Source organism: Psammomys obesus, unplaced genomic scaffold, assembly GCF_907164565.1.
Source record: "Psammomys obesus unplaced genomic scaffold, mPsaObe1.curated_primary_1811, whole genome shotgun sequence".
In the NCBI taxonomy this organism is placed as follows: domain Eukaryota; kingdom Metazoa; phylum Chordata; class Mammalia; order Rodentia; family Muridae; genus Psammomys; species Psammomys obesus.
In genome coordinates, this window is record NW_026596166.1 from 9,236,207 (window position 1) to 9,248,620 (window position 12,414).

Consider the following 12,414-nt stretch of genomic DNA (forward strand, 5'->3'; position numbering starts at 1 on the left):
ACATTCACACAGAAAGTAAAATGCATGAAAATCTGGCAACAATAAAGCCTATCTTAATTATTGCAACTAACATCCCACTGCTAGTACAAGTCAGTATAAATCCCAAAAACAACACCAACAGCCAGCACAAGATCTATAGGTGTAAACATCTGGTTTTTATAACAAATAACAAAGTTAACAGCAATAAAACAGATCATTTAGAACAGCATATAATGTGTTATATTAAATTTACACAATGATATATATAAAACACATACTGTTTATATCATACAGTAGTAATTCAACAACAGAGATATCAAAACAGGAATCCAAATAACTACTCATGCACAAAACATGCATATACTGGTATTTTAAGAACTCTATTTTACACAGTTCTGTTTACCAAAAACTGTTTTTAAAAATTTAAAGCCCTTCTAGTTACGTCAGTGGTCCAATGGGAATTGGAATGCACTAAATGTTTAGGCCAGTGCTTGGGCGGCACAGTGCTTGGTGGGCAATTCTGGGCTTGGAGGCATGCCCTTTAAGGGTGAATTTCTTTGCACCAAAGGACGAACATTTTATCCCAAAGGCAAACCTTTTAAGGGACAAATAGTAGTACCGGATACAAGTTAGGAGCAGAGAGAAAGGCATCAAAAACTACTGGATATGTGGCCCAAGAAAGGGTTCCTGTAACGAAGGCTGAGGCACTACACGCGGCAAAGGTTTCTGTGAATCCCTTTAAGGTCCGATCAGTCTCCCTATCCGGGCTGCCACCTCCAGATTTACAGTCCGCTCTACGAAATTCTAAATCCAGTAAAAAGCGTACTTCTGAGAAAAAAAACTGGATAGGGAGACATCTGAGAAGTGTTGATTATATTTAAAAACTTACAAAAAGCAATGACCCTTTTTTTTCTGTTTTGTTTTGTTTGTTACCTGTTCTACACAATTGTAAATAATGCCCCTCAATGGGGAAGCCCTTTCAGGGATGCAGCTCTAAAGAATCAAGGATTGAGTTCGCGTCTTAAAAATTCCATCCACCGACCTTGGAAACAAAAATTCTCATCGGAATGAAACCTGAACATCACAAACCTGCACTTTGCCAGACGATCGGGGAAAAAAAACCGCTGATAATAAAACTTCATTCACCACCATTAAAGACCATCAACATTTACTTCTAACTAGCGATACATCCTTCAACCTTCCATTAAAGGCACTAGCGTCCATACATGACGACGAAACATAATTTATCTTGAGTTTATCCCAGTAAAAAGGAAAGTATCCCATTGAAGTATGACACAAATATTAAGACACCACCCCCTTTTTTTTCTTTTCTTTTCTTTTCTTTTTTTTTTTTTTTAGAGACTGGCGGGGAGGGGAAGACACTCGCTACATCAGCTCCTCAAACGGTCGTCATCAGTTTCAAAGAGCCGGACCGGAAGCGGAGGATCTTCTTCTTGAGGTTGTGCGAAGCCTTGATTTTGACAAAGGTTTTGGTGGGCCGCGTGTGAAGGTCTGGGGCGGGGACCGTTTGGATGGGAAGAGTCTGGACAAACTGGGACCAGATCAAGCCCCCGCTCTCCTCCGAGTCGCTGGTGGTGGTGCTCTCGCCCACGAACTCGCCCTCGCTCACGCTGGACTCGCTGTCGCCGAAGCAGTTGGTGGTGTAGTTGCTCTGCTCGTCCTCGCTGGTGTCCACCACCGTCGAGTGGAACAGCGACTCGCACTCGGCCGAGTACTCCGAGTCGCTGGCCACGTAGGCGTAGGGGCTGGCGTAGGGCAGCGCCACGGCCACGGGGTAGGCGCCCGCGTGCTCCCGGCGAGCCCGCCGCGCCCGCCGCAGGGCCTCCTCGTAGGAGACCTCGGCCGAGGACTTCCACCGGCGGTAGTCGGTTCGCTTGTGCTTCGGTTTGGCCACCACCGGCTCCCGTCCGTGCGCGTGCGCCCTGCTGGCCGCCCTATGGCCGCCGGCACCCAGGGGCCTGCCGGGAAGGCCCGTGTCGGGCAGGCCTCCGCCGCGCCTGCCCTTAGACGAGGCCTTCCTCAGTTTCTTATTTGTATCCGAGTCGTCAGGGAAACGGCACTTCTTGCCCGCGGCCCTCGGTTTCTCCCTGACGGTGGGCAGGCCGTGCTCCGGGGCGCCCAGGCCTCGGGCCTTCAAGGTGGCGCTCCTTGCCACCCCCGCGTTCCTGTGTGCACGGTGAGGCCTGGCCCCTGTATGCTGCCCTGGGATGAACTGAGCTTTCACCAGCTGCCCCTCCTCGAGGCTTTGAGAGGATCCCTCGCTTCTGAAGTCCAAGGCCGGCCTGTTCACCGCAGGCAAGGCCTGTAGACCGCTCTCCTGCGGCACCTTTTTCTGGGGCTGCAGGGCTTTGCTCTCTGCCGGGACGACGGGGCTTCTGCCGGGACTTGCTTTAGGAGAAACAGCCGAGACTTGGTTGCTTTCCTTCATGGACTCCCCCAGCCCGACCGGACACCTTGAGAGCTCTTGAGAGGCTGCCTTGGTGGTTTTGGGCAGGTGCTTGCTTTGGGGTTCTATGGTAGCGCCTGCCGAACAGCCCTCCGGCAGAGCCATCCTCTTGCTTTCTAACTGCTCTGTCTTTGACTCTTTTGGCCTCTGCTTAGGTGGGGAGAACGGCCCATTTTCCAAAGAAGGTATTCCCCCAGAGGGCAAACACATCTGTTTCGTATTCTTAAGGTTCAAACCACTGCCCTGTGGGACACCACCAGGGGCCCTGACACACACACTTCCATTCCTCAAAAGCCCCTTGGTAGGATCAGCGTTCACACTGGTTCTGGGCTTATTGGTCCTTACAGGGTGTGTTTTCTTCTGGACCAGGCTCAGAATGTAGCCATCCATTTTCTTACTGGAGGAAGGATGAGAAGCCGACCACAGACTGCTCGGAGATGGCAAGGAACTATCTGTTTTGGTGGCATTCAGTTCGGATCCAATGCAAATATCGCTGGCATGGCTCCCAAGCCCCTCCTCTTCCCTTAGAGAGCTGCCCGTCAGGCAAAGGAGAAACATTGGGCTCTGCACAGCCACAGCATGCAGTGGACTCGGGTAGCGATATACATCATTCCCATTTTTAGACACAAGATCACACTGGTATTTAGGATTCACATCTGCAATGACATCAAGGGAATTAAATTGTGGTGTGCAGGGGGAACTGCAAATTGCCCCTGAGGCCTGGTCTTCACAGTGGCCACCTTTACATTCCAGCCATCCTATGAGATCTGAAAAACATGTAAAGATACACTGAAGAAATGAATTGGTAGAGCCAACTTGACTCTGGCCAAAGTTTGCTAAAGGAAACATAGTAGAGAGAGAACACCAATGGACTGGGAAATACACTACACTCGCTCCTCTACAAGCTTACCTAAAGTTCACAAATTACTGAATGAAGGCAAAAATATTCAAGAACGTCGACAAAGTTTGATGTATCAGGTCTTTAGCAGAAAAAAAAAAAAAAAAGTAAGCCATACATAATGCTTTGAAACTACTGAATGATGTAAGGAAACACTTTGTGAAGCTTAACGGAAATCATAATGCAAACAGTAATTTTTAAAGTACCTATGCAAAGAAACTCTAACGTGAAGCACACCAAAATCTTAACAGTACCCTTTGCAGTGTGATGAGGGAAAAGCGATGTTTACTTTCGTCTGTTTCCAGTAGCTGTACTTTATAACATGGGGGGTGGGGGGGGTATTTCTTTTCTGATATACTCTCCCTTCTCTTATTTCTCCTTAAAATACTTAAGATTAATTCTACTTGCTGTGGGCTTTCTCATTTTTTTTTAAACTTTCCTGGTGGCATCTATTTAAAACCTTTGGAGGGGAATCAACAAAACAGATCAAATCTTTTTTTTTTTTTTTAAGGAGTATTTTTATTTTTAATTGTGTGTGTGTGGTAGTGCAGGCACCAGAGGTAACAAAAGGGTATCTGGAGCTGGAGTTACAGGCAGTTGTGAGTCACCCAAAGTAAGTGTTCTGCAAGAGCAATATGTGCTCTGAACCATCAAGCCTTCTCTCCAGCCCCCACATTGTATTACAATAACAACTAATAAAATTTGACATTCTCTCTATTTTCAGTAGTGACACTAAAACAGAATTTTTGGTGAGATTTTTACAGACTGAGCAGTTTTGAAGGATAAATTTCTTGTGGATGGAGACAGTTAAGAACACTTGCTGCTCTGCAGAGGACCTTGATTCAGTCCTCAGCACAAAAATGACTTATTAGCAGCCCTCTGACAGCGCTAGAGGCTCTGACGCCCTCTTCTGGCCTCTGTGGATATGGTATACATGTGGTACACCTACTTAACATACATCCAGGCACGTTCATGCACATAGAACTGTTTAAAGGACAGTCTCCTTGCATTTCAAAAATAAGTATGTCAAAATACAGTGAAACAAAGCTCTTAGTTAAATGTTGGCTTCTACCTTGGAAAATTATTTTTATAAGCTTTAGTTAGGAAAATTTGAAGTTTCCCTCTATTCTATCTATTTAAATATTGAAAACCTATGATGCATCAAACTCTGTGTTGACTGTTTTAGGGAAAGCTTTCTGACCTTCAGTAATTACGAGCCTTGTGAGGAAAAAAACAAAAATAATCTGGACTCCAGAATAACATAATTTGTAAAGAGGCTTTTTTATTTTTTTGTTTTGATGAAAATGCCATGTCTGTCCCTACTCAATCTCTAATAAAAAGCTTGATAACAGTAGAAAGCCTAGCATGGTGAACACCCATAATCCTAGCAGGAAGCCATAGAGGGCAGAGGTGCCTGGAGTTACAGCCAAAAGGAAGGAAAAAGACCTCTGAAGAAAAGAAAGGACAGGAAAAAAAGAGAAAGAAAAAAAGACTTCTCCAGCAAGCATCATTTCCCATCACCTGCCCCTACCTTAAAACCCCAATTATTTTTGTGTTAAAGTCACATTTGCCTTTGAGTTGTCATTTATCCACTTTCTCTACTTCGAGCAGAACAAAACAGGCCCCCAAGGCCCAGCCCGACTGGCTCCATTATATAAGGATGTGGCATTTGGAAGAGCCAGGGGTCTGTCTTCAAGGAAAACCCGTCCAAAGTGTCTTTTAATGGGTTTATAAAGTTTCCCTCTGAAACCAGATCTGCAGAGTGATGGGGAGCAATTAGCAATGAACTTGAGGCCCAGACACTAGATAACAGGGCTCCATACTCTCCCAAATGGCTGATTACTGCTGACAACACACACCATACAAATACAAAGGTTTGACCAATTAGCAACTTCAGCTGCTCAGTATGATGTCTGCTTTTCCTGGACTCGAAAAATCAGCCTTGTACTTTATATGAAAAACATGGAACGAAGTGGCTCCTGCCTGTTCCTCCAGCAGCTCTTACACTATTTTCTCTGCTGTTCTGTATTAGCAAAATATAAAAGTAATGAGGAGTTATGACTTTCAGGGTCAATTCTCTGGCAATAGCTGCCTGATAGGCTTTTAATCAGATGAGATGATTAAATATAACCATTTCTGAATTTCCTTAAAGTAATGGGCGAACATAAATTAGACCTGAGTTTGAATCCTGTTTTGAGCCAACTACATAATCTTAAATCACTTAAATAACCTCATTTGGACTCATTTTTAAGTTTTATTATTTATACAGTGCTCTGTTTGTATGTATGTGCACACATCAGAAGAGGGCATCTCATTATATAGATGTTTATGAGCAACCATGTGGTTGCTGGGAATTGAACTCAGGACCTTTGGAAGAGCAGATAGTGTTCTTCACCACTGAGCCACCTCTCCAACCCCATGGACTCATTTTTTTAACATTTAATTTTATGTGTATGTGCCTGAGTGTATATGTACCACATGTGTGCAGGAGCCTGCAAAGGTCAGGAGAGGTCAATCAGATCCCTTGGACCAAGAGTTACATATGGTTATGCAGGGACCCGAATCCAGGTCTTCTATAAAAGCAGTAAGTGCTCTTAACTGCTGAGCCATTTCTCCAGCCCTTCATTTTCTTAATACATAAGTTAACAACTGCACACTGAAAAACTTTTGAGAAGACCAAGTATGAAGATCATCATAAGTTCTTCATCATTAACAATATCATGATTATCTCTGAAGCCTGGAGGAGAGAATTATAACACAGAGATTGGGGAGTTTCATTAGGCGTGTATTCTGAGAAATGTGACGGGCCACTGCAGCAGTCCTTGGCTGGTGATGGACATATGTAACTTAATGTGTACTTTAAAGAATAAAAGAGTTCCAGGATAGTTTTCAAAAACCAAAACCATAAAGAGCCAGAGATACAGCTCAGGAGTAGCATGACAAGGGGTACCCCAGAAACACAAAAAAAATGTAAAAAAAAATGAAGCTATATATGGTATAGTATGTGTTTAGAATGTACAAGGCCCTGGATTCAATCACCAGCCTCAGAAAGGAATGGGGAGAGAGGAGGAAAGTTAAACAGAAAAAAAAAAAAAAAAAAACAGAGCTCAATATGTCTGATATGGGGACAATTCCTCTAAAGGCAAAGTGTCTTTCTGATTCCATAATAAAAAGCCAAATGGTGCCCAAGGAGATGGTTATTCTAGATGTTCATCTAGATCAAAGTGTAGTGCATGCAGCACAATGACCAAATTGTTGTCCTCTCAAGAAAGCAGCTGAAGCTACAGCACTTCAAAGACTCCTGACCTCTTCCAGTTAAAATTTCTGTCAGTGCTAAAAGTCCTTACCTGCAGATTTGGGGCAACCATCTGAGATAGTCAAGGCTGTCTCCAAGGGGCTGCAAAAGCAGGTGCTGGAATGACAACTGGACAAACATTCACTGAACACGGAGTTAGAGGAATTAGAAAGGGATCCCGAAGCCCCATCACTCAGCTCATAAAACCCTACAAGTAGAAAGATGGTTGGAATTAGGATCACATTAAGCAATAATACACAGTAATGTTAAAAAGACAAAAGGGTGAGGCATCAAAGAAAAAAGCTGGGTTTTGATTCAGCTTGGGGATTGGTTCACACACACTGTGGATTTTAGGGTCCTGGTAAATCATGTAACTCTGGGTTCAGTTCAAAGTTCCTTTCATCCTCCTCTTTGTTCCACCTTTAAAGGTGTATAAAAAGGAATCTACATCTGCCAGACCCTCAACTTTATTATGAATGTTTCAGAAGGAATAACCAATTTCTCTGGGTATAGTGGCTCGTGCCTATAATCCCAGCACTCAGAAGTCTGAAGCAGGGGCATAAGAGTGGATTCAGGGTCAACCTGGGCTACCAAAAAATTAATTAATTGTTTAAAACCCGAGGTAAATAGTAAATAGATAAGTAATTTAAAGAGAAAAAGAAACTTAAGGAGCCAAATGGCTTAAAAGAGGAAGGGGGGGGGGGCACAGACTGCAGTCTCAGGAAGTCAAAGTGTGACTAATTTTCTAGCCCAGATCTGACTCTCTCAGGTTTCAAAGGAGGTCTGTTTGCTCTTCCAGAAATCTGAATAGAAGTTTGTGTTTTTTAAACTCAGGGGACATTGGGCAGCTCAACCTTATTACTGAAATTTTTGCAGAAATCAATAAAATTACTGATTTTATTTCCCTCTCGAGCAACTGAATGGTGGGCTGCTTTTCAGTTGTTTTCCCATTGGAAACAAACTCCATAGCCATTTGCTAGGGTGTTTCCCTTGATTGCAGAATTCTGAGCTGCTGCTGGCTGGCTCACCTGAGCTAGGCCGGCTGTCTGTCTCCAGGTGCTCCTCAGAGGTCTTCTCAACATCCAGTCTCAGGTCACTTATCTGCTTGTCAAGTTCTTGCAACTGATTCAACAAACCAGCGTCTCTTCTCCTCAAACAGTTCTGATTAGGAAGAAGCAGGGAAAGGAAAAATGGGCACATGACGAGAAAATCAGAAAGCCTTCCATCCAAACAGTCCCTCGATATCAAAATTCTGCAAGGCATGCCCTATCTTTAAACATTACTCATGTGGGTAAAAATGATGTACAAGCCTGATGATCTGAATTCATTCCCTGGAACCCACACTGGAAGGAGAGGCCCGGCTCCTGAACGTTGCCCTCTGACCTTCACAGGAATTGTGCCACACAACTGCACTCATTTGCATACACCAAACACACAATAACACATTTAAAGATATATATATATACATAAACATGGCTGAGTTGTAGCTCAGTACTAGAGAGTTTGGCTGATGTACACTAGCCCTGTGTTCAATGCCCAGTACTGTAGGTGCAGAAAAGACTTGTTTTTAGCTTTCACTAATCTATACAAACTGTGACTTTTATATAGGTAAGGGCAAGGAATTTGTATAGACTTTGAATCATTTGACATGCAGCCAGTTTAAAGAAGATCCTGCACAGTAGGCTCTTGAAGTCAGAGTAACAGATTTCCTACATTACACTCTAATCTTTCTTAGGTGAGATTTTCTGGCCAAATGTCATGGCCTACAGAATTTTGTTTTCTATTAGTTGCTTAGTGGGGCTTAATCAGTCTTAGGGCCTTTGAAAGCGAGAAATTAATACTAATAGCCAGCGCCAAGCATAATGTGAGCTGGCAGAATTCAAAACCCTCCAGGGAAAGCCCATCAAGAGTTGAACTGAGCTTGGGTTTCCAAAGGTGACAGATTGGTTGTGCTAACTCACACTGCCACCTAGTGCTTCCTAATGCTGGAAAAGCAAAAGAACGCAAAAGGCATCTGGTTCGAATCAAAAATGCCAAGTCTACAAATGAAAATAGTACCATAAACACTGACTGGAGTGGAATTCTCCCGACACACGGCCTTGCTCCCCTGAAGCGGACAATAGGAACGCAGAACTCACCGATCTTGAGATTCGTTTAGACAAAAAGGTGCTATTGTACAAGACAATGCTGAAGTGTAAACGACCAGTCACAACCAGAAAGAACCGGCTTAAATCCACTTCACACAATTCTGTTCTATTACCAAAAAACAGTAAAAATGCCAAAACAGAGCTATTGCACAAACTACAGGACACATCCTTACAAAATAGATACACAGAAATATGTAGTCCTTGCTTGTGACCTGTGACCTTTAAAAGGTTGGAGACGTAAGCCACATGCTTGTGTGCTAAAAATTTAATTTTATCAGAAAAAAAATGAATAAGTAAAAACACTTCGATGTTCAATAAATACACGAATAACCTAGAAAACTGTAATACAAGAAACACGTGACAACCCACAGCATCACTTTCGGAAGACCATTATCTAGCTTAAGTGGTCTAATAAAAACGTGATGGGATAAGAATCTTTTTTGCTGTTTCCAAAACTACATTTTGAGGTCACTGAGACAAAGCTGCCGCCATTATTTTGAGGCGGCATCAAAAGCTGTTCTCAATTCATGAAGGTCCAAAGTTCTTTTTCCTCCTTGCTAATGAAGACTGCACAGAACGACGGAGGCAGTGACAGAAATCCAATAAGATAAATACTCCCAGGGAGCAGGTTCTCCCTTTTCCCACCTCCACCACGCCAAGCACAGCTGGCAGACCGGATAAAATTCGAGAGGAGGGGGCGAGCTCTCGGGCCAAATTGCCAGTATTTGCATCTAGTTTTAGCTGCCTTATACAAAGGACTTCTATTTTAAAACTGAGCACCATCCCAGGCGAAAGGGACTCGCAGGGGACGGAGCACGGGGAGGGGCACGGCTCCCAGCAGGAGCTTCGTCGTAACGGGAAAACTCAAAATGTTGGACGGTCGGGCAAGCCACATGCCCCCCCTCTTCCTCGCTTTTGTGCGAGGTTAACTAGGGAGGCGACAAGGTGAAATGGCATTTTTAAGCGGGATGGGTGGTGTCGCGAGCCTCTGAGGACCGGGGCACGCGGTAGCCTAACTTTCAGGCTGCAACCAAGGGAGTCCGAGAATTCCAAATGCGGGATGCAAAAGCGGGTCACCCCCCCCCCCGGCCCCCGGCCCGCAATCCGCGCGAGGTCGCCAGCTCCCCAGGTGACACAAAGCAGGCGTTCGCCGGGGACGCGTGCGAGTCCCCGGGCATCCGCGACGCCGGGGGGTCGGGGGAAATCGAGGCTCGGGACGGGGATGGGGGGACGGCGCTCACGCCGCGACCGGGGATCCCACCAGCCCGCCACCTACCAACTGCCTCCGCAGCAGCAAGATGTTCTCCTCCAGGAACTTCTCCTCCAGGCGGCTGCGCTGCGCCGCGTCCCCCCGCGGCTCCCCGGCGCGCGGCGCGGCGGCGCCCACGGCCCCGGAGCAGCGCAGCGCGCCGCGCACCAGCAGCTCCTGGCGTTGCCGCAGGTAGCCCAGCTCCGCCAGCCCCGCCAGCGTGGCCTCCTGGCGCTCGCGGGTGCGCTGCCGCTCCGTGTCCGCCTCGCCCCTCTCCCGCCAGCGCCCCTCGGGCTCCGCGCCCCGGACGGGGGTCGGCGGCTCGGGCTCGCGCGCCACGTCGGGCTTCATGACGCACCCCGACCCCGGCCCACCCCCCGCGGCCCGGCCAGCCCGGGAGCAGCAGCGCGCGCTAGGGCCCCGGCCGCCAGCTCACGCCTCCGGCGCTCGCATCCCCGCGCCGCTCCGGCCCGCGTCCCCGCAGCTGATAACGCCCCGACCGCGCTACGTCACGCCCCGGCCCCGCCGCCCCCGCCGCCGGCTTGCGGCGCTCGGCTCCTGTCAGGCGCCGCGGCCGCCCGGGCTCCGCCCCGGCCCCGCCCCGGCTCCGCGCCCCCCCCCCCCCCCCCGGAGCGTCGGCCCCTCGGTCCCCCCTCCCGTGCCGTTTGGCTCCGCTCCGTCGCCGCAGGCCGTGGCGGGCGCGGGCCGAGCGTCCTGTTACAGCCAGCCTCGAGGGCCGGCCCGCGGGGCGCCCTGGCTCCGGGCTCCTGGGACAACTTTATGAGACTTAACCCCTTCCTCAGGCGTCCACGCTCCGAGGACGCTCCCTCGGAGTTGGGTTTCGCCATCCCAAGCTTAAGGTCCGCTGGGTGCTCGGAACACCATTTCTGCGGTTTGGAGGTTGCCTTTGTCTAAAACTCTTATCTTGTAACTGGAAGAAAAAAAAAATAATACAAAGCAAGGACATTGTTCCAAAACTCTCTTTTTGTTTTAGCTTTTCAGCAGAAGCCTTGCTTAGAAGGCATTTAAAATCAAGCAGAAGGATGCCGCTGTAAGGCCAGCGGTCCCATCAATTCCTGCAAACGCCTGGATTTTATGAAGAGTGGCCAGTGAGCACCTAGGGTTTAGGGTTTTATTGTTCCTTAGCCTCTGTTCAATAAAAGCCCTGACTTCTAAAACAGACTATCTGAAGCTGATTCCTGCTTCATCCACAAATGGGAAGTTGAGTGCCCTCTTCTTGGCGCCTCCTTTATACCCAATAGTAAAATGGGGCTAACAGACGTGCCTATTCTAAGTATAGTGACAAAGGTTATGTAACACACATGCGGTGGTCCTGCACATAAATCTTAAAAGTTCCCACCCTCAGCCAGGCGGTGGTGGTGCACGCCTTCACTTGCAGCACTTAGCAGGCAGAGGCAGACGGGTCTCCCGGGTCTACATAGTAAGTTCCGGGACAGGCAGAGAAACCTGAGAAACAGAGAAATTTGACCTTGTGTCCTTGGCACCTCTGAAATTGAATTTAGCAAGTCACAATTTGATGAAGTTAAGACAAAGTGTTATGTGAAGGAACACATTTCAGGTCATGATTTCAGAATTTCACACCTTTGTCCAGATGGTTACTCCAGCAAGGAACATATCTCTCTCTCTCTCTCTCTCTCTCTCTCTCTCTCTCTCTCTCTCTCTCCATTCGTTGTCATCAATACACACACACACACACACACACACACACACACACACACACACCACACACTTTGAACTGGTTAACTGCGTGAATGTTTGGTCCTTCTCACATGCTGTTGACTTGTTCTTTTTCTGGGCACACACAATTTGTGTACTTAGGTGTTCCTTGTGTGTTTTTCTCTCCAGCTACATCATAAAAGCTCCCTGAAGGCAGGCACTGTTTTAATACCCTCATAGTATCAGTGTTCTCACTCAGCCCAAGGCCCAGAAGCATGCAAACTGATAATTGCTAGAGGAGACTCCAGAGAATTCAGGTTAGTTGTAAATTGTTTTTCTATTAGCATACTTTTAAACTTAATAGTTCCCACTTAATCTCTACAACAAATAGAATTAAGTTGACCTTTACCGAAAACGACACAAACAAAAGCAAGCTCTCTCCTGCCACCCACTCTCACACTCCCTACCCTCCCACCCCAACCGGAGACCTCCCACAGACATAAAAGGGACATCAGCCCTGGTTCATAACTAGCATGATATAAAACGTGGAATCATATTCAGGTGTTCCCACACAGTCAGGGTCCACAGGTCACACATTTTTATGCCTACTATGTGCCAAACACTACATGGTGATACAAGAAGTAATTCTGTTCCCTAGTTTCGGGAAGACACTTAAGAATGTCTTGTTTTACATGCCAAAGG

General features: G+C 46.8%; 1 protein-coding gene across 2 annotated transcripts; it reads right to left on the reverse strand.

Moving 5' to 3' along the window:
* Positions 1-208: 208 nt before the first annotated feature.
* On the reverse strand, positions 209-10,386 carry Dact1 (dishevelled binding antagonist of beta catenin 1). 2 transcript variants are annotated; one of them, XM_055595400.1, is made up of 4 exons: positions 10,063-10,386; positions 7,668-7,800; positions 6,692-6,847; positions 209-3,102 (listed from the first exon to the last, which is right to left on the reverse strand). In XM_055595400.1, the coding sequence occupies exons 1-4, from the start codon at positions 10,384-10,386 to the stop codon at positions 1,379-1,381; spliced, it is 2,337 nt and encodes a 778-aa protein (XP_055451375.1). In that variant the 3' UTR covers positions 209-1,378. The 2 variants fall into 2 exon arrangements, with proteins under 2 accessions (XP_055451375.1, XP_055451374.1); XM_055595399.1 differs by having other exon boundaries at positions 209-3,213.
* Positions 10,387-12,414: the final 2,028 nt, after the last annotated feature.

What these genes read in the sequence shown, in the direction of transcription:
- Dact1 (XM_055595399.1), bottom strand. Translation starts at nt 10,386, where the DNA reads ATGAAGCCCGACGTGGCGCGCGAGCCCGAGCCGCCGACCCCCGTCCGG. An exon ending in TGCTGCTGCGGAGGCAGTTG is followed by an intron (nt 7,801 to 10,062) that starts GTAGGTGGCGGG and finishes CTTCCTAATCAG; the next exon opens with AACTGTTTGAGGAGAAGAGA. An exon ending in TGGTTGCCCCAAATCTGCAG is followed by an intron (nt 3,214 to 6,691) that starts GTAAGGACTTTT and finishes CATGTTTTTCAG; the next exon opens with ATCTCATAGGATGGCTGGAA.